At 36.4% G+C, this 20,880-nt stretch overlaps 3 protein-coding genes and 1 non-coding gene across 4 annotated transcripts; 3 read left to right on the top strand and 1 right to left on the bottom strand.

The window, feature by feature from the left end:
• Positions 1-2,725: 2,725 nt before the first annotated feature.
• LOC18607792 (O-Glycosyl hydrolases family 17 protein) lies at positions 2,726-7,573 on the top strand. The gene is made up of 6 exons (XM_007042148.3): positions 2,726-2,956; positions 3,144-3,439; positions 3,685-4,053; positions 5,548-5,871; positions 6,568-6,865; positions 7,214-7,573. The coding sequence occupies exons 1-6, from the start codon at positions 2,902-2,904 to the stop codon at positions 7,249-7,251; spliced, it is 1,380 nt and encodes a 459-aa protein (XP_007042210.3). The 5' UTR covers positions 2,726-2,901; the 3' UTR covers positions 7,252-7,573.
• Positions 7,574-8,601: 1,028 nt separating this feature from the next.
• Positions 8,602-8,673, top strand: TRNAE-UUC (transfer RNA glutamic acid (anticodon UUC)). Its single transcript has one exon. It is a non-coding gene; the product is annotated as a tRNA-Glu (tRNA).
• Positions 8,674-9,410: 737 nt separating this feature from the next.
• AGB1 (GTP binding protein beta 1) lies at positions 9,411-13,184 on the top strand. The gene is made up of 6 exons (XM_007042150.3): positions 9,411-9,801; positions 9,906-10,000; positions 10,736-11,160; positions 11,647-12,004; positions 12,400-12,513; positions 12,730-13,184. The coding sequence occupies exons 1-6, from the start codon at positions 9,696-9,698 to the stop codon at positions 12,763-12,765; spliced, it is 1,134 nt and encodes a 377-aa protein (XP_007042212.1). The 5' UTR covers positions 9,411-9,695; the 3' UTR covers positions 12,766-13,184.
• A 506-nt stretch (positions 13,185-13,690) lies between these two features.
• LOC18607794 (coatomer gamma-2 subunit, putative / gamma-2 coat protein, putative / gamma-2 COP) lies at positions 13,691-19,987 on the bottom strand. Its single transcript, XM_007042151.3, has 18 exons — positions 19,748-19,987; positions 19,177-19,274; positions 19,036-19,086; positions 18,741-18,854; positions 18,435-18,635; positions 18,229-18,330; positions 17,648-17,755; positions 17,331-17,564; positions 16,794-17,044; positions 16,527-16,698; positions 16,263-16,418; positions 16,106-16,156; positions 15,742-15,882; positions 15,471-15,668; positions 15,236-15,367; positions 14,977-15,150; positions 14,467-14,706; positions 13,691-14,286 (listed from the first exon to the last, which is right to left on the bottom strand). The coding sequence occupies exons 1-18, from the start codon at positions 19,791-19,793 to the stop codon at positions 14,092-14,094; spliced, it is 2,664 nt and encodes an 887-aa protein (XP_007042213.3). The 5' UTR covers positions 19,794-19,987; the 3' UTR covers positions 13,691-14,091.
• Between the last annotated feature and the right edge of the window lie 893 nt (positions 19,988-20,880).

Raw genomic sequence — 20,880 nt, forward strand, 5'->3', positions numbered from 1 at the left:
TATTTATTTTAAAATTATTATTACCAATTAAACATTACAATAAGTTATAATAATTATTTTTATTATATTCTTTTTGTCATACTAAACTAAGTAATAATTATTTTATTCTATTCTCACTTCATTATATTTTCACGTAATAACTATTTTTTTCTATCAACTAAACGGACCATTAGTGTATATATGTGTGCATATTTTAAAGTCTTTTTTGGATGTTCTTAAAAGATCTCCTGTAATAAAATGTGAAATGTGAAACTATTGAACCCATGAAAGGCGAATAGAAGACTGGCACTCTTGAAGTGCTGGGGGCAAACAGGCAAACGGTCTTCTCCAGCGATGCTGACATTATGGCAATGCTAAAACAATATGTTCCTTTTTCTTTTAGGGCGCAAATGACAATCACATGGTGAGGGGACACTTGTCTATGACAACGATGCCCTGCCTGTCCTGACATTTCTTCCATGCATTATTACGCCTTCCAAAGTGTGCTGAAGATCAGTTTATGAATAATAAGTGTACCCGGTATTTGTTGCCATTCCTAAGACGCAGCTCATGTAAACTTAAAAATATTAGTATTTTCCTTTGCTTGAATTGGGATTTGGGGACTACTTAATCAAACTTGGCACTATTTGATGTTGATATCTGTAGGTGAACCTGGTGCGGATATGAGCTGTAGTTCATGGGCCTGTCCAGGCAAGTGCTATCGTGCTCGAGTGTGCTAAATTTGTTTGTACTTGAGTGACGGGAATGGGCTGGGATATGACGTGTCGCCATTCGAAAATTGCCCTCCTCATATCGGCTGTTCAATTATAAGCAACATTAGGTCCACTAGGAGATGACTCTTTTTGAAAGTGGGGTAAGTAGCAAATCCTTGGTAGTTGGTGGATCAAATTCCGCACAGCTGATTTACCCCATCTTCTATTCCTATCAACCAGCGCCCGATTCGGAAAGACCAAGGCCAGGTAGGAGAAAGTGACACAAGTTTCGTCCTCAGAAAAAATAGTTAAAGAGGATTGGTGCTCCATTCGACGACATGACTTGTGACTTTGGAGAATCATTATTTAGTCAAGGTGGTACCGTCGATCGGTTTAGGCAAAAGCATAATTTATCTGGGGGGTTAACATCTGAACAATATAGTTCAGTCCTAAGAACCGAATTAATAAAAACTAAAGTATCAACCCCTAAATATAAAGCCGAAACAAAATTTGATCAAACAATTTACCCATAGGTTAGGTTTAAGTATCTCAAACTTCGCTTCTTTGAGTGAAATTGACCTGTTTAGGCCCTAAACACGACTAAATTTTAAAGATTTAGTTAGTAATATCTCTCAAAGTCCCAAAACCACTAATGTTCTTTATGAAAAATTCACTTACCTTTTTAATTTTGGATCTAATATTATAACATTAGAGAATGAAAAATTATGGAAAATGACTTTTCTTGATAAAAATATTTTAAAAATAATTATTAAAATAAATTTAACTGTATTCAACCATATTTAGTCATGACTTGACGAAAATATCTTTTAAACTATTTCAAATAAATTAAACCATTCATCACAATTTCTCCTCATTTCTCTCCATTTGTGCTTCGGATTTCTCTCTCACCATCTCAGTCTCTCAAATTTTATCGATTTCTCTGTTCGTCATTCGTCTGTTATGTTTTCGATTTCTCTCTCTCACGTTTTCATATTAGGTATTTTAGATAAAACTAAAATGATAGAAATAATCACAAATGTATGAAATAGCTTTTAATTGAATCAATTTAGGACCTAGATATCAATAAACTCAAAAATTTGAAATTTATAAATCTAAGTTTTCAAATTTTTTTTTTATTTTTAGTCAAAGTGGGTGTTTTTGATAAAAAAATATTTGTATTTTGATTTATGAAAACATGTTAGAAACACTTTAATCTATGCCAAATTGTCAAAAAAAAAAAGTTGAGAGGATTTGAAGTTTCATAGGCTTTTGTACATGACGTATCACATGTTAACCATGGCTTGTCACAGATTTTTGTATATGACGTGTCACATATTTTTGTACATGACGTGTTACACGCTAATCATGGCTTGTCACAGGTTTTTATACATAACGTGTTACAGATTTTTGTATATGACGTGTAACACGCTAATCATAACTTGTCACAAGTTTTTATATATGACATGTAACATCATAACATGTAACTTCATTAAAAGTAATTTTATCTAACTTAACTAAAAATAATTAAAATTATAAAAAAAATTATTTTTAAAAATATTTTATTAATTTTTTTTTTTAAAAATACCCCGTTAAAATTGTAAGGTAAAAAGGGTGAACAGAAGGAATGGGTTTCGAGTACCAACCTGCTAGCTCTTTCTTGGAAAGGGCGTTGTGGAAATACAACTTGATTGGCCTCAGAGACAGAGATGAGATCACCCACAAAATATTTGGATGAATGGTCCTCCTCTCTGCCCCCCTCCCTACTCCCACGCCAAAGGAAATAAAAAGAAAGAAAAAACGTTCCCTACGTTCTTTTCCCTAATAAAAAACAGGAAAACTACATCATGCAATGCAAGGGTGGAAATATGCAAAGGACGAGCGGTCCCAGTCCCCGGCATGAGGTAGTTGGAAATATTAAATTCCCACTCATGAATCAGAACCTGCTTGGAGTTTTCTACGACTCTACAACACACCCCACCCTTTTAACCGTTGCATATACTGTTACTATTCCTAAACCCGAACCTTTTCCAAACCCACTTTCCTTTCCATTTCGCCTTGCGAATGTGAACTAGTACTACTAGTATTTTCTCAGCTTCCCCACTTCATAAACACACCCCTTTCAACTTTCAAACAAATACTCAGCTTAAGCAATAAGCAAGACGGCACTCTTCCCCTTTCACGCACACACTCTCTCTCCATCTCCCCTTGGATGGCAACTCTCTTCCTCTTCCTCTCCTTTCTCCTGCTCTCCTTTCACTTCTCAAGTAAGTCTCTTGCTACCAAAATTCCATCGCTTTCCCTTTCCTTCCTTGACCGAGAAAAAAAAAAAAACAGACATACACTAGATTTCACTATCTGTTACTTCACTTTCAACAGCGTAACTTAGAACTTGACTTAGTTTTAATAATTTGGGTTTCTTTTTTGTTTGTTTGTTTGTTTGTTTGTTTATAGGTTCAGAGTCGTTTATTGGAGTGAACTATGGCCAAGTAGCTGACAACTTGCCGCCTCCATCAGCCACCGCGAAGCTTCTACAATCCACGTCGATAGAGAAGGTTAGGCTGTACGGTGCGGATCCGGCTATCATCAAAGCTTTAGCTAACACCGGAATTGGAATCGTTATTGGAGCTACTAATGGAGATGTTCCAGCTTTGGCCTCCGATCCCAACTCAGCTGCTCAGTGGGTTAACTCGAATGTTTTGCCCTTTTACCCTGCCAGCAAGATCATTCTTATCACTGTTGGCAATGAGGTTACTTTCGAAAATTACCATTTGTCCTTTACAGTCTCCTTTTTTTCCACTTTTTAAAAGATTAAAAAGGGGGCGATGTTTGTTTAAGAGGAAAAGATTGGAACATTCTTAGATTTCAGTAAAAGTGAGAACTTTTCCTCGTGAAAACCAACACCAATTTTAGTGACAAGAAAATATTTAAATCGCAAATGTTTTTTTGATTTGTTTTCAGTTCATAATTAAAAAAATTTTGTTGTTTTTGACAGGTTTTGATGACAAATGACCCGAACCTGATAAACCAGCTTCTACCTGCAATGCAAAATGTCCAAAACGCCCTTAACGCGGCCTCACTCGGTGGCAAGGTCAAGGTCTCGACGGTTCACTCCATGGCGGTGTTGAGTCAGTCCGACCCACCATCTTCCGGGTTGTTTAGCCCGAGTTACCAACCCGCGTTGAAGGGCTTGCTTCAGTTCCAGAAGGAAAATGGGTCCCCTTTTGCTATTAATCCGTACCCATTTTTCGCTTATCAAAGTGACTCCAGACCTGAAACGCTTGCCTTCTCCCTGTTTCAACCTAACGCGGGACGAGTCGACTCAGGAAACGGGATCAAGTACACGAACATGTTTGATGCTCAGGTTAGCCAATTAGTCCGCTTTGGTTTTTAATTGGTGATTGTAAGATAAAAGTAATCGTTTTCAGGGAATGTTTAATTGATTATTTAATTGTCGGTGGGCTTTCCATGCACGTGTGAACTGATTATTTACTACTTCGATATGGGCTGGGCTTGTTTTGGTGTTAACCAAACCCATCTAAGAGAGTTGACATGTGAGTCAACAGACAACAGTACGGAACATACGTTAGTTTTGCCCAGTGGTCTACGACATTGACTTAGGATGTTCACAGTTCAAGGATTAGATCGGATGAATTCATTTCTTTATTTTTGAGTTGTCATCGTTTTGATTTACTTTTTGACTTAAACCGACGATTCCTTTGGTTTTTTCTTTCTTTGCCTAATCTCCAGCTGTTTCTTTTTTAAATCAGGGTGCTTTGTACGTTTTCCTTTTTAAGCCACCAATAATATGTATTTACTCTTTAGGAATCACTTCAAGAAATAACTGGCGGCACCCTTTGTTCAGGTTGAGTTGGTTAACTGGTTTATGATAACACCTTTCATCTGATGATTGTTCATTTGTTTGTTGTTCGATGTGATGATAGGCTCCTGTCTTGTCTGTCATGGTTTTGATGACTTTTTTCTTCCATGTGGTCCCTAAATACATACGAGTTAGTAGCAGGGTATTTGCTTCATTATCCTCTCTTTTTTTTTCTTTTTTTTTTTTTCCTTATCGCGTTTTGGGACAGAATCTAAATCTTCGAATAAATTTATATTAAAACTACTGAATTTGTTGCAAAGTTTGATTAAGTTCGTTATCTTGTTGCAATTGGCCAGGGGGCATAACGTTTGATGTTAGGAACGTTATTACGGATCCATGTATACATGGCACAAATGAATTAGCACTCCACCGTCATTTCTCCCTTAACTGTAAAGATCTGGGCTATATTATGTTATTGTAAGATGATAAAATGACTAAAAATTCATTGTGCATTTACGCAGAGCATGTGATATGTGATATGTATGCATTTGTCTGAGAAAGAGCCTGACTCTAGGCGTCTGAAGTGATCTAGTGATGACCCCTTACTAAGTTACTATATCTCTTTAATTCCTCTTGTCTTTTTCATTGAATAATTGGAGGGACTAAGTGTCGTTGATGTGACTTGTTGTGCTTGGTGACAGGCTGGCCATTGCAATAATTCTAGGTTTGCTCTTCCAGGATTTCATTTATGGTTGGATGTAGATGTATGGATAATCAAAGTGAACACATTTTAACGAGGTCCAAAAAAATATAACCGTCATGTTACTGGAAAAGGATTATATTTCTTACCATAACATAGTAATTTGGCCACATATTATGGCATTTGAATATTTACTGTCAGTCCTAAATAACTGAAATGTTGCTCTGTCTGAATATTATCTAGCATGCTGGCTTAGCAGTTGATCCATCAGTTGGAAACTTGAGTGCAATCGAATGATTTCATGCCTTTTAACACCATGAGATGATTATGATGTGCAGGTCGATGCAGTGCATTCTGCCTTGAGTGCTATGGGGTTCAAGGATGTTGAGATTATGGTTGCTGAGACAGGGTGGCCATATGCTGGGGACAGTAATGAAGTTGGACCTAGCATCGAGAATGCAAAAGCCTATAACGGGAATTTGATTGCCCATCTGAGATCGATGGTCGGGACTCCATTGATGCCTGGAAAATCCGTGGATACATACCTCTTTGCGCTCTATGATGAGGATTTGAAATCTGGCCCTGCTTCTGAACGGGCATTTGGACTTTTCAGGCCTGACCTTTCAATGACATACGATGCTGGGCTTTCAAAGAGTAGTCAGGTGAGTCTATTAATTAGTTTATTTGAATTTAAAAAAAAAAAGAAGAAGAAAAAACCCTTATCAATAATGGTTGAAAAACAATTCTTATTATTCTTAATGGAGCTTTTGTACAATCTTAGTCTGAAGGTTATGTCACGGTGGCAGAAAGCTGAATAGAAAGTTGTTTACAGTTAGGTACTTAGGTTTCTTATAAAATAGTGCGAAACATATGTTACAAGAGAGTAGATGATTATGAAGATAAAATTTTCAAGCCAGCTTTAAGAGATTAAGTATCGTGGAAGCTCAAACCGATCAAACGATTGTCTTAAGGCATATGACGGAATAAGTTCAGAGTAATTCCACTCAAGTAATCACAGTTAAAGACTGCATGAGATGAATTGTCAAATATATTCTGAAGCTAAGTTTAGCTGCCATAAATCAGGTAGTGTCTCCCTAGCTGTAAAAATTACAAAATCTTGTTACCCATTATTCTTTCAGCCTCAAAAAAACTTTTTTTTTTTTTTGCACCAAATAAAGGCCTCCATGAAATTTGTTCTTAGAAAATTTCAGAACTTATTGAATTGAATGATTCATTGGACTATTGTATTTGTAGTAGCTGCCATGAGTTTTAGGGACAAGTAAGAAGGCTACTTGAATTCCTGAGTGGCATTTATTGTTTAGTAAGTGACGTTCTTATCTACTTTTTCTATGTTCCAGACTCCATCAACTCCACAAAATCCTGTAACTCCAGTGACTCCACAACCAAAACCAACTGCATCTGGTTGGTGTGTGCCAAAGGCTGGTATATCTGATGCTCAATTGCAGGCAAGTCTAGACTATGCATGTAGCCAAGGCATTGACTGCGGTCCAATCCAACCCGGAGGTGCCTGTTTCGAACCAAATACTGTCGCCTCCCATGCTGCTTATGCCATGAACCTTTACTACCAGACATCTGGCAAGAATCTATGGAATTGTGATTTCTCACAGACGGCAACCGTAACATCCCAAAATCCTAGTAAATATCTGTCCACTTTTAATAATGTGAATAGATTTCGAGGAATAATCCATGGAAATGGACTTTTAGTAAAGCTTATCCTCTCTTTGTGGTATTGCTGGTATCTGCACCTTAGTTAAGCATCTTTAAGGAGTCTTAGCTACAAGGATATCTTTAACATCACTTTGGAATCCGAAGATTATGAAAATTTGATATCTGTGGTTTATTACTGCCTTATCATTAAGAATAAGTTCAGTGATTCACATGAGAACCAATTATACCCTCCCTTATCTCAGTATCCACGCATTTCTCTCCTTTTTTGAGTTTCTGTTTTTTTTTTTTCTGAATGGAAAGTTCCTCTTATTACAGGTTACAATAATTGCATCTATCCTGGTGGGAGCACCTGAAAAGGCAGATCAAGGAGATTTGAAATTGAGCAAAGAAAATGAATAGTTAAATAAAGGGTGTGGGCCATGTGTACCAGTGTGGGTCTTGGTTAAAAAGTTTTTGACTGAAAAGTCTTCCCCTTTGATCTGGATGCATTAGGTGTAGCTTTTCCCTCTCTGATATTTATTTGATCTAATAAAGTTAGGGATGGAAAAATTCTGGATAAAGTGCAATGATGTTGAGTGAAACTTTAGTGGTAAGAATGGGGTCCTCCTTGCTCCCTGCCCTGTCTATGTACCATGTTTTCAAGCATCCAATTATATAAAAATGCATTATTGTCAATGATTTTGGCGTTTTCCATGTTCCCAACTGTGGATTCATGTCAAGTTTCAGCTGATTTTCTTAAACTTGTGCTGTTGAGAAATTCCAAATAACATTGATTATGGAGCTATGCGCCTTTGGTCAAAATCAAGTCTGCATGGCTCTCTTTCTCTCCTGTCTGTCTTCAATGCAGTAACGTTTAGTTGTGGAGGACGTATAGTTTCTGTATGTGAAAATGGGTTTCCAAATTCCAAGACTTCAGAAATGGAGCAGCCATGGCACTTTTGTCTTCTGGTGGAAAAAATTGAATGAAACATGTCCTGAAAACTCTCAGACCGAGATGCTGTACCATAATTTTACCGTTGAAAGTAACCAGGCCTCTGAACTGTTTATTATCCAGGAGATTAAAAAGATGACGTAACGTTTGGTATAAAGAAAGTGATAGCACATTTTTTGTAATGTGTTTAATTAAATTATATTATAATATTTATTTTTTAACAAATTATTGTAATGTAAGTTTGTAATGTAATCATATTACAGTCAATGGATGTAATGTGATTGCAGTAAAAAACTAATACAATCACATTCATTGCACTCTGTAATGTTTTTAAAAACACTTTTACTTTTCAACTTTATTAAAAATATTTTGTAATTTTATAATTAAAATAAAATATATAATATAAAAAATTATATTAAAAATAAAAAATAAGATTATAATAAAAAATAAAAATAAAATATATGATATTAAAAATATGTTTAAGAGATGATATTATATAAAAATTAATAATAAAAAATATAAATATATTAAATTTACATTTTAATAAATAGAGGTAATTTTAAAAATTAACATTACATTCCCAACAAAGTACTTGTAAACCAAACGCTGTAATGTTATTTTTCTTACATTTTAATCATTATTTTATTTGTATATAAAATACTGTAATGTTATTTTCTCTAAAATCATATTACTTGCAATGACTACTTGGGAACACATTCCTTTTTGTTTTTGAGTTGCTATTAATTGATTTCTGTTTTTCATATATCAAAACTCCGTTGTCGTCCAGTGGCTAGGATGTCTGGCTTTCACCCAGGAGACCCGGGTTCGATCCCCGGCAACGGAATGATTATCCGCCTTTTTAACCGACAACAACTTTTCACTGTCAGCACAGAGAAGTGATTTTGTTATTTTTCATGATCACAGTCAAACTCTCGTATTTTCTACCTAAGCATTTGGAAATGGCGAAGACTAAAAGAGAGATTGGGCGCTGCAATCTGGTATTGCGGCAATGGCAAGAAAATATTCGTGGTGACAACCATTTGGCGGCGGGGCCTGCCCTGTCCTGAATATAATTATCTGTTAGGCCACTGCTTTAGACCTTTTCAAAGCTTACATATAAAATTACAATGTCAACTCCTCTTATATGCTCTCTCTAGATGTTTTAAGATTAGCAGCAACAACAACTACTACTACTTCTTCTACCATTATTTCTTCTTTATTTTTATTCCCATGAAAGCGGAATGAAAGACTTCTTCTCCTTACGGGTTGACTTTCATACAATCTCCTTCGTTTTTTAACATTTTCGGTATGTCAAAATCAAAGAAAAAACCAACCCCTTTAACCCTTTGGGTTCAGCTTGGACTCTTGAAGGAAAGAAAATTTACCTTTCTGCTTCGGTTTTTGTTTTTCACATGGGACATGTGGGGGAGGAAACACAGAACTTAACCAGGGTGAAGGTGACGATGAAGAAGGAAAACAGAGGAGGGGGTCCCAGCAGAGATCCACGTGGATCATGGGTGGGCCCGGCGGCGTCAGTCAAACTCAATCAAAACCTTACCAAGCCTACCATAAGCCTCTCTCTTACTCTCGTTCAGAATCTTACAACCATCACCTTCACGGCCTTACTATAAAAATCCTCCCTTTTCCTTAAATTAAATTCATCAGGCTGTCTCTCTCTTTCTTTGCTTTCCTTCTTTCCTTTTATTTTTTTGGGTTTTTTTCGGTTATTTTCCTTTTAATTATGAATCCATAGATGGAGGCCTTGATTTCATAAGCTCACAGGAAAGAATATTACTTAAAAACTAATAAAAAATGGTCATTTTGAGTAAAAAGTTTTGAGCCAAAAAGAGGAAAACAAAAGAGAAAATGTCAGTTGTGGAGCTGAAAGAGAGGCTCTCTGCGGCGACGGAGACAGTGAACAATCTAAGAGAGCGATTGAGGCAGAGACGCCTACAGTTGATCGACACTGATGGTAACAATTTTTCAACCTTTTTCTTTCTACTGTTTTTTTTTTTTATTTTTTAAAGGAAATTTTGGTTCTGAGATCTGTTTGGGTTTTTGGTAAATTATGGTTAGTCGCCGAATATGCAAGGTCGCAAGGGAGGAGTCCAGTTACTTTTGGCCCAACGGATCTGGTTTGTTGCAGGACCTTGCAAGGTCACACTGGCAAGGTATTTCTTTGGCCTTTTATTGCAATTTTTGAAATTGATGATGTTATTTTGGTAGCTCGAAGAAAGGGGAATTTGCTAACTAATTATTTGAAATTGAATTGCTTTGGGGCATGGGTTTTACTTCCTTCTTTTTTTTTCTCCAAGGATTTAGTTTACAGAGATTTCTAACAAAGTGCAGTTCCTTGTTTTTTGTTTTTTTTTTTGTTACAAATCTCTTTACTACATAATTTGCAGAAAAAGAGATTTCATGTTTTGGTTTTTTGGCTCCCCAATACTTAAGTAGTTTCCCGTATAATATGATGTGTGGTAAGTTTATGTGTATGTGTCTGTGTCTGTCTTAAGTGGTGAATGAGTTATCTTTGTGAACTTGCATGTGTATTTTCTCCCAGGAAAAAGGAATACTTCTTGCTATGTGGATAACTGATAACAAGAAATGCTTTGTGGGAAGACAAAAAAGGGTGGTCTGGTTTGTTATAGAACCTGGTGAGAACTGGGAAGTGAGACCCCTAGAAGCACGCTTGGTTTTCCCTGGTTACTTGCTGAAATGGGAACAAACAAGTTGCTAAATTAAAGCGAATAGGGCATTTTAATTGTTTTGACAAATGTGCAAACCCTTTATTACCGCATGATGAAACATAAAATCAACTTAAGTCTCATTCAATTGTAGATCACTTGTCATAGTGCTGACTATAGATAATGTGGTCTATTTGAATTTAATTTCTAAGAAATATGCAGGTATACTCATTGGATTGGACTCCAGAAAGGAATCGAATTGTCAGTGCATCTCAGGATGGACGCTTAATTGTGTGGAATGCTCTAACAAGCCAGAAAACTCATGCCATAAAGCTGCCTTGTGCATGGGTTATGACATGTGCTTTTTCTCCGACAGGTCAATCAGTTGCCTGTGGTGGTCTGGATAGTATGTGCTCTATTTTCAACTTGAATTCACCAACTGACCGGGACGGAAACCTACCAGTATCCAAAACCCTTAGCGGGCATAAGGGCTATGTTTCCTGTTGTCAGTATGTTCCAGATGAAGATATTCACATTATTACTAGTTCTGGTGATCAGACATGTGTTCTATGGGATATAACTACAGGCCTCAGAACTTCTGTTTTTGGGGGAGAATTTCAATCCGGACATACCGCTGATGTTTTAAGGTAGTTTAGTTTTTTTAAGTTGGTTCAACGTTTATGTTGTTATCAGCCCGTTTTTAACAGAAATTGTGTCCGAAGAAAATTCTTTCTCTGGTATCTTTACAAGATCCGGCCAAATGTTTATCTAGAAGTTATAAGAAAAAGTAGTGGAGTTTGCGAATTGACGCTGGTTCTGATCTAGTTGGATTACCACCTGAGTCCATTGTTTCGCATTTATCAAGTGTTCAATATTTTAATAAGTGGGCTGGGTATGAAGTTGATACAGAAAAGTTTCCATTAATATAATGGTTGTTATATTGTTAACTGCAGGTAATAACCCTCAGGAAGCCTGAAGCTCACTTTCTGTATTTAAAATTGCATCTGATTGATTTATTTTCCATTTTTATTAGTCATATGATGGACCTATGTCCAGTGATATTCATGTTTATAGAATCTTCCTGTGAAAGATAATAAGGCTGTTTTACAATGTTATATTCTTCTTTCTTTCAGTGTCTCAATTAATGGATCAAACTCCAGAATGTTTGTTTCTGGTTCGTGTGATGCAACTGCCCGATTGTGGGATACTCGTGTTGCAAGTCGAGCAGTGCGTACATTTCATGGTCATGAGGGTGATGTTAACACTGTGAAGTTCTTTCCAGATGGCAATAGGTTTGGAACTGGATCAGATGATGGAACTTGCAGGTTGTTTGACATCAGAACTGGTCACCAGTTGCAAAAATACTATCAGCAGCATGGTGATAATGAGGTTCCACATGTAACCTCCATTGCATTCTCCATATCTGGAAGACTTCTTTTTGCTGGATACTCTAATGGAGATTGCTATGTGTGGGACACCTTATTGGCAAGGGTACATAACTCAACCATCATCCCCCCCTCCCCTTCCCCTCCCCCTCTTCCCTCCTTTTTTCCCCTTTACTTCATCTTTTCCAGCCCTCTGACTTCAGAACTTAATTTATTTCTTAACATCCTCATAAAGCTTTTTTTTTCCCCATGAAATTCGATTTCCATTGAATCTTGTGGTGTTTTGTTAATTATAGACACTAAGCAGTGAAGTGCTTTTGTTGCCTGAGTATGTCTTTTACTTTAGCCTTACTTTTTGAGCTTGGGAACCCAACACTTCAACTTTTGCTTTGCTCCCACTCTTTCTTCTATTTGCAAATAAGCATGAGCTCAAATAATTTATAGCTGATTCCACTTTGGCATATAATCGGCACTGGTTCTAATCACCTACTCTTTTGTCAGGTTGTTTTGAACTTGGGATCTCTCCAGAACTCACATGAGGGCCGGATTAGCTGTTTGGGTTTATCAGCTGATGGTAGTGCCTTATGTACAGGAAGTTGGGATACAAACCTCAAGGTTAGTCCATGTCTAAATCCAGCCCTGCCATATCATCAAACGCATTTGCAACTTTGGAATTGAAAAACCAACCCTCTCTACTCGTCTTCTTCTGTTCTTTTGTTTTTTTTTTTTTTTTCATATTCTTTTTAACTGAATCTAGTATGTCTTGATATTAATTGAAAAATGAAAAATCAGAATTTCTGCAAAGTGTGATGTTCGCTCTTGACATGGCAGATTTGGGCGTTTGGAGGGCACAGGAGGGTGATTTGAGTTGTAAGAGAGGAAACTCTTTCCATATTGCAAGTCCTCTCAATCTCAGGCCCCATTCTTCCTAAAGCAGTGGTGCATTATATCCTATGTGGAAGATTCTTCTGTATTTCAATCATGTTGGAGGTTTGGGAAACCATAGTCTTGTACTGTTGCTTGAACTTAGATGTGGAAAAGCCAATTTGATTAGTGGGTAAAGAGAGATTAAAGGTAGCGTTGCTTGAGAACTTGTACTGGCAGAAAGGTTCATTTGCATTTTGTTAGCTTTGCCTGATTGTGATTACTCTTTTTTTTTGTTTTTTCCATAGTAACCAACTCAATTATCGACTTTGATTTTCCTTCCCCCAGTTGTGTGTACCCATTTGTGTTCAGCCCTTTATAAAGCTGACAGATTGTTATAGCTCAACGCCGTTGAGGTAAAATTCTCTATGTTTAGTATGTTCCTATTACCTGCGTCCTTGGTCTACCTGTTCTTCCAGCTAAGGGATTGACGTTTTATAACAGATGAGGATTGCAAAAGACGGTTTTGGATTTTTCCTCTTTTAAAGACGTAGTCGTTCTACACACATCCAAAAAGTCAAATTATTCCATCTAGGGGTGCACCTCTGACCATCGTCCCACCCCACCCCCATTTTGGGATTAATTATATTTTTGTGCTACCACTTCATGAAAACATGCGTCAGACAAACGAATAATCAAAGTTTCGAGGGTGGCGTAGTTCGGTTAGCAGATACACTTCTTTTAAATTATGCAAAATGTACCCACACAGCTGCACTTGTGTTGAATTATTTAAAACCCATGAAGCGGTTTGCTAATGGCATCTAATACTGGACTGGGGCAATTATTCTATGGGGAAACTTGGGCAATGCAAAGATCGGCAATTGCCAATAATAGTAATACCATCACAACGCCTAGTCCCAACTTCAAATTGGCACACAAACAACTCTTCAAATCTTACTTCCTTCAATGCTAATCACTACAAAATTAACAAACGTTCTTTATGCCAACTGACAAGTAAAAACGCACCTCAAAATTCATGAATATAAAATCAAGCATAGCTTGATGGATCCTATCCTTAAATCCCACATAACAATTTTGGAAATAAAAAATAAAAAAAAATATTAAATCCCTCCTATGAGCCTGACTTGCATGATACACGGTTATTATTTTCAGAATAACAGATGACCAGATAAATGCAAGTGAACCGAGAATAAGGGCCATGCAATTCTTTCTACAAGCTTATCTATTTTGCAGCCATCTGCCTCTGATCTCATATAAAACCACAAAAAAATTATAAAAGCCCGTAGGCAAAAACAAACAATTAACAACCTAGCCGCTCGCTACAATCTCATGAATGGCATCACTAACAGCTTCATCCTCAGATCTAACAGCAAGTTTCATTGCTACATCCTTTGGACCATCAATTCCAAATTGCAACCTCACAAGCACCTTCACATTGCCAATGTATACACCAGATAGCAGACAAGTGTGTGACCTTGAATTGCTAGGGACAACCTCCGTGCCCTGTACACCACCAGAAAATAAGTTGAAAAGATTATCAAATTACACTGGGATTGCAGTGAAAAAACAATTGACAACATGGTACTTGACAGTCCAATGCAAGGCAGTTAAAAAAGTGAAGGTAAAATGCATATCCATATCAACTGCATAGATCCCAAAAAAAAAAAGACACTGTATACTTACCTCACAGGGTTGCATGCCAAGCAGATTTATGACAGCATTAACGGCCTCAGCCAGGCTATCCCTTGGGCCAAGGCCATATTCATCTACACGCTCACAATCTGCACCCATGCTTTCCCATGCATTCCTGAAATTAGAGACGCCCACCTTCAACATGTAATCAGCTGCAACAACTTCAAGATCCTCCAGTTGGTACTCATCCTCCACTCCATCTTCCTCAGCCTCACCAGTGCTTGGATCAACCTAACCAAACCCATGAAAGCTTTAGATATGAGAACCACCTTAAATGTCCAGTTCATTTATGGAAAACATATTGTCTATAGGATATTCTAATGCAACTTAAAACTCCTGAGAGACAGATAGTGGGGTGGGGTGTAAATGAGATTTCTTCGCAAAATGTGTTATCATTCAGAACCAAAGAATACCTGATGCGTGGATATTAACACATTCAAATAATGGAGAATCAGAAAAAGCAGCACATGCTGCCCGAGCAGAAAAATGATAAAGCCATACCTCTTTTACAATGAATCTCAGCATATTGGAAAACTTTCCAACAGCAGAGACCCCCTCTGGCTTCTCAAATGCCACAAAGGTCTGTCCAGGTGAATCATATGGAAGTGATCTTAAAGGCTTTGTAGCTACTTCAGCAAATTCCTCAGCCTCTGAAGCATCCACAATAACAGTGACCTGGCAACAGGCAGATTAAGTTATCCAAATAGTCTATCATAGGTCTTTGGTAATTTAAAGATGCTTCGTGTAATTTGATCATTACATTCTCCAATAATTGTTCTGGAATAGTATTGGTGCAGTTGAACTGAAACACAACATGACCATCAAAAATATGTTTGACAACATTAACTGCATACTCTGTTTCTGCTTCTGTCAGCTCCACAGGTGCAGAGGACTGGCCAATAAAAATTAGAAAGAAGGCATTAGTAAGTTCCAAATCAGAATAATGTCTAATCATTATATGCACGGAACACACAAGGCATAGTCAATGAAAGTACCTTGAAAAGCTTGCCAAAGTTTGCAAACTCAGGAATGGATGAAAGCAGCCTCTCATAAGCATCAACAGTTGATGGCGGGCCAGTAGGAGGAGCACTAAGACCAGTTGGCTTTTTACCTGGAGCTTTCTTCTCAGCAAGTGGCTGAGTCTTGACCTCCTTTGGCACAGAATCAATGTCAAAAGACTCCTCTGATAGTTCCTGTACCCAAATTAAATACATGAGATCATGACCTAAAAGGCAGAAAAAGTGTAACAGAAATTTAGAAACTTACATAATTTTTCAAACTGTTCTCCAAGTTCACCAGAGGGATATCTAGTGAACCAAAGAGAAACTCCTTTACATCTTCACCAGTTTCAACAACTGCACCATCGCCACCAAGTGTATTGAGATAGAGTGTAGCCCTGTCACGAACCTACAAACAAAAGATTTAAACAAACCTTAAAATATTTGAATATCAAGAAAAAAAACAACACGTTTCACTTCCCAAGCTCAGGATTAAGAATGCAACTAAAAACACAAAACAAATGAAAGGAAAACGATGCAAGCATAAGTATATGGATCAATCGTACAAATGCAAACGAAAATTACATGTCAAACAGTAACAAAATATATGAGATTATTAATGATAGACTGACCTCATCATCATTGTCAAAGAGACAGCGTCTTAATAGAACAAATATGCGAGGCTGCAAAAGAGAGTAGCGCAAGATTTTCCAGCTTAAATAAGTGATCAAAGGGTCACAGGTTGAGATTACTTCAGAAAAGTGAAGGAGAATAATTAAGATTTCATACCTTCAATGCATCAACCATAGCACCAAATTTTGCTAGGGTGCTCACAGCACCAGCACGGACAGTTGCATTCTCAAGATGCACACGGTTATAAATGTATCGTATATATTTGCTTGGATCTGAGGTTTTTGGGCCTTCAATCCCCAGAAAGTGAAGTATCTATAATACAATGTTGAGACAAATATAATACAAGTCAAAGATGGGAGAAAAAAGGAAAAAAAAAAAAGCATAAAGAGCACGGTAGAGGTGATGGAAACAAAATGCTACCTGTGTGGAAAGATATGTGAATTCACAATCTTCAATGAACTCACACAAATGAAGCAATCCACTCTCCTTTGCTTCAGGGATATCTCTGATGAGAATAACAATTGAGTCTACAATGGCCTTTTTGTACTCAAATCCACCTTCTTCCCTTAGAATATTGCTCAAGAAGTTCATCCTGAAATAACAATGGATAAAAAGAACCTTAAGGCACAAGAAAGGAGCATCTAGTGAAGCCTATTGACCAACAATGCAAAGCCAAGTATCCCTTACAAAGATCTGTGCTTCAATGGAAACTTTAAGCATAATGATCTTATGGCTTCCACAACAACAATTTTGAATTCATCAGCAATATCTGACATAAAATTTGTTATCTGCTTCATCAGTCGATCCACACTTGACTCATTTCCAGTCTTGAGAAGGGTAGTGATTGCAAGTGTGGCAATGCTTCTGTTTTGGTCAGAAATTAAACTTTCCATGTCAATATTGCAGTTTGTGACAGCCATGGGATGAGTCATTGCAACCTGAAAAGAGATTAAGTCACACAGTCAGAACGCACAAAAAAAACCATAATCTGAACTAAAAAGAAACAACAGACATTTATGATTGAAAAGTGATTATATATTGCTAAACAATATGGTAACAGAACTTTCAACAAGCTCCATAAGTGTATTTGAACTTCTGCAGCTTGCAGAAGAAACCACCGTGGCCCCTCTGACTAAAGTGCTCAGTTTCATTTTCCTTGAACCAACAACATAGATATCTACATAATAGCGTGATATATTATTGAGCAAAGGAAAATCAATCAACCTTGTTCAAAGTACGAACTGCAGCAAATCTCAGGACTGGCTTAGAGGAGCTTAAAAATAGCTGAAGAACTGTAATTGCTGGTGTCAGTTCTCGGCTTGTCACACCATTCAGCTCCGTGATTGCTCTAGCAGCCTCAAAAATCACCATCTCAGCCTTATGGCGCAGACAGCCCTCAAGAAAATCATAAAAAGGGCGATCCCCTGTTTGAGTGTTATTGGCTGACTCACGAATAACCTGGAGATTCATCAATTACTTCATAATGTTTATGAAAAAAAAGGTTGACAATAAGGCAGAGATATTTTGGAGATGGTGAATACCTGACTAGTGTAACGTATCAACAGGCATTGGGCTAAAGGTGAGCGCACACTTCCCCTAGTCAAACTAGTAACCAGCTTATTAACAGCTAATCGATCGTTTTGCCGTATCTGCAAGAATTAAATCACATACATTCATCATAGGTGTGACTCAAATTACATAAACTGAAAAGATCAAATTAATTAATGTTACCCAACATCCAACCATGCATAAAAACACATGCAAGAATAAAAAAGTACTATAGTTTTCTACTGCATGAAATATACTGTACTTTCCTTTATTACACACATTTTTCTTATCAATTAGTGCAGATAAAATTATAAGTAGTGTTCTAACTTAAATAAGCAGCCAAGCATGCAATGTGTTAAAATCCGGTAAAAACAAACCCAACCAGGCTGCTAAAAATAGTCAGATGAAACAAAAAAACCTAGACAATCTATGTGCCACAACCTATTTTCAAAGAAAACTTTTAGTGTTATAGACACAAGACTTGAATCAGTTAACAGATTAAACTTGATTTTAGCAACCGACTTCAACTACCAAATAAAACCCCAAAACTTTCCAAACAAGGTACATAACATACCTGGTGGAGCAATGCCAAAGCATGAAACTGCACAAGGGCTGCTCTTGATTGAACAGCTTCTTGAACCTCATTACTCCATCTTTTCACAATCTCAGGGTTTGTCTGCCAAAATGTTTATGACATGTTAACAAGTCATAAGAGTTTTGATAATTAATTCATAACTAGATGAAAAAACCAACCTTAATAAAAAAAAAAAAACCCAGTACCTGAAGTAAGTGGATACCACTGACTAAGGCTGCACTAGCAACAACGGGATTTTTGTCAACAATTGCTTGTTTCAAGTATCTCTCAATCTGGGTTAGAAGAGTTCCATCTGTTATCCGACAAAGCACACGAATAGCATTTGCGCGATACATATCAGTCTTGCTAGTCATGTCCTTCATAAGAGAACTTGTGACAATAATAACCTATTTTCAACAAGAATATAGATTAATTAGTATCTAAATTTGCACACATGTCAGCACACACACGAAAAGTTATTCAACAAGCATGCAAAATTTAAGATATATAACCTCATCTGCTGAGGGAGATAGCTCCTTTATCATCACATAGACCATTCTCCTCAAGCCTATATCCCTTGATTGAAAGAGCTTTGTCACAGAAAAGAAAACTTCTGTTGCTTCAACCTATCCATATAACACCAAAAAAAGGGTCATTCAACAGGGGAAATTTTCATCACAATACAGCACAATTCCTTCAATATACCTACTTACAACAGCAGAAATCCATAAAACAGAGGTCAATTGTAATCTCACTAGAAAAAAATGGATCTAATCTTTTACGGCACAATTAAAAAGAAAAACCGACCTTAGTGAATGTTTCTCCTTGGTTCAGTAGATAAAGAAGCTTTGTGATAACCTGCATAAAAAAATTATAAATAAACATTCATTATAAAATGAAAAACAAACACACTAAATAGAAAATCAAAGTTGGTTAAAAAGCAGAAACCTGAGAGCATCTACGCGGATCAAGCTGAGGGTCATTGAAAACCCTAGCCTCTTGAAGAACCGCACCCTTCTCAATCCCCAAAAATGGAGAGTAGTCCGCTGTTTAACAAACAAAATTACAAAATTAACAATAACAAAAAAGTTCTCCAAACACCTAAAAAGCTAGAAAAACTCAACAACACTACAAAAAGAGCTCAAAGAAAATAGATACATAGGCCGCGAGATCCACATCAAATCAACTTAAAACTTAACGCATCCGTCGAAACTAACAATCTACATTGCCTTTACAGGAAGAGAAAATCTAGTGTTGTAAGGGTGCAGATCAGATCAACTAAAAGTAAACCAAATTCTACTAAAACTAAACCGTAATCCCTAGAAATTAGATCTAAAAATCACACAATGCATCTGTAAATCAATCGAAATGAATCAAAACCGCACAGATCTAGAAGCTAACAACTGATCTAACCACTGGCAAATCTAAGAAACGCGAAGTGCACTATCAATTCCGAATAAAAATATGAAAGAGTGAAAAGTGAAATAAGGGAATCGAAGAGAATGAATATTGAATTTACCTTCATCGTCGCGATCATCGTCTTTCTTCACCAAAGGCTGTGCCATCGCTAATTGAAAGCTTGCCCCTTCGAGATCTAAGGCGAGTTATATAATTTCTCTTCTTTTTATGTTCGCAGGCGAGTGAGTCTTTCCCTCTTTTATCTCTTTCTCCCTCTCGCTCGCTCTGTCTCGTGTTCTTCTTAACGCTTTGGTTTTTGAAGAAGAGAGGGGTCTTAGAATAGGGGGGGAAATCTGGTGGATCTAGTAATATTTGCAATCAGTGTTGATGTTATTTGAGTAATAAAAATACGCCACGTCAAGAAAATTGGTAGAGTTAAATCACGGAAGTGCCCCTGGGTATTGTGATTTCTTAGATGGGGGGGTCGACGTACCGGCGAAATCACGATGTTTGAGTGACTGGAATGCCCTCCGGTTAAAGTATGGTATTTATAATTAATTATAAAAAAATTAATTTATTATTAATTATCTTAAAGACATATAATTGGATCAATTAAAATTTACATATATGTCATGTATTTTGTCTCTTTATAAATATCTAATTTGGATCAATAACAATTCATTTATTGATTATTCAATTTAATTTTAAATAAATGAAAATAATATTTAAATTTGATTAATTAAAATTAAGATTATGAATATCAAAGCATAAAAATTGTTTAACTCGTTGAAGCTAAATCTCCAAATTCAAATCTAAAATCTTTGATCTCCCAAAAATTTCAAGTCTAAAACACACAAAATTTGTGTGTACAATATAATTCTTAAATTATCCTAAAGTTATTCAATTTAATATTTGAGCTAAAAACATATTTAATTACTCCATAAAATATTTAATTCAAGTGTATCAAAATATCAATAATAATTACACCTGATACAATTTTCATAATCAAAGGAGTAATTAAAAGTTACGGATTTTAAACTAATTATGAAATTAAATGTATTTGAACTAATTTCATACTATAATGGGAAACTAAAAGTTTAAAAACACGATATAATTATCATATAAAGAAATTTATAGATAATTTATTTAGAAGCATATACATAAAATGCTGTTTAAAGTTAACCTCCAAGATATCATAAGATATAATACAAAGACATATACATGAACTTCAAATTCCAAACTTCATAACTACAT

The sequence above is a fragment of the Theobroma cacao genome, chromosome 2, assembly GCF_053813885.1.
Source record: "Theobroma cacao isolate CCN51 chromosome 2, ASM5381388v1, whole genome shotgun sequence".
NCBI classification, from domain to species: domain Eukaryota; kingdom Viridiplantae; phylum Streptophyta; class Magnoliopsida; order Malvales; family Malvaceae; genus Theobroma; species Theobroma cacao.

Coding starts and splice junctions, on each gene's coding strand:
- LOC18607792 (XM_007042148.3), top strand. CDS start 2,902: ATGGCAACTCTCTTCCTCTTCCTCTCCTTTCTCCTGCTCTCCTTTCAC. Junction 4,054..5,547: donor CGAACATGTTTGATGCTCAG/GTTAGCCAATTA, acceptor TATGATGTGCAG/GTCGATGCAGTGCATTCTGC. Junction 5,872..6,567: donor GGCTTTCAAAGAGTAGTCAG/GTGAGTCTATTA, acceptor TCTATGTTCCAG/ACTCCATCAACTCCACAAAA.
- LOC18607794 (XM_007042151.3), bottom strand. CDS start 19,793: ATGGCACAGCCTTTGGTGAAGAAAGACGATGATCGCGACGATGAAG. Junction 18,636..18,740: donor TATCTCCCTCAGCAGATGAG/GTTATATATCTT, acceptor TGTTGAAAATAG/GTTATTATTGTCACAAGTTC. Junction 16,157..16,262: donor CTATGGTTGATGCATTGAAG/GTATGAAATCTT, acceptor TCTCTTTTGCAG/CCTCGCATATTTGTTCTATT.
- AGB1 (XM_007042150.3), top strand. CDS start 9,696: ATGTCAGTTGTGGAGCTGAAAGAGAGGCTCTCTGCGGCGACGGAGACA. Junction 10,001..10,735: donor TGCAAGGTCACACTGGCAAG/GTATTTCTTTGG, acceptor AGAAATATGCAG/GTATACTCATTGGATTGGAC. Junction 12,005..12,399: donor GGGACACCTTATTGGCAAGG/GTACATAACTCA, acceptor CTCTTTTGTCAG/GTTGTTTTGAACTTGGGATC.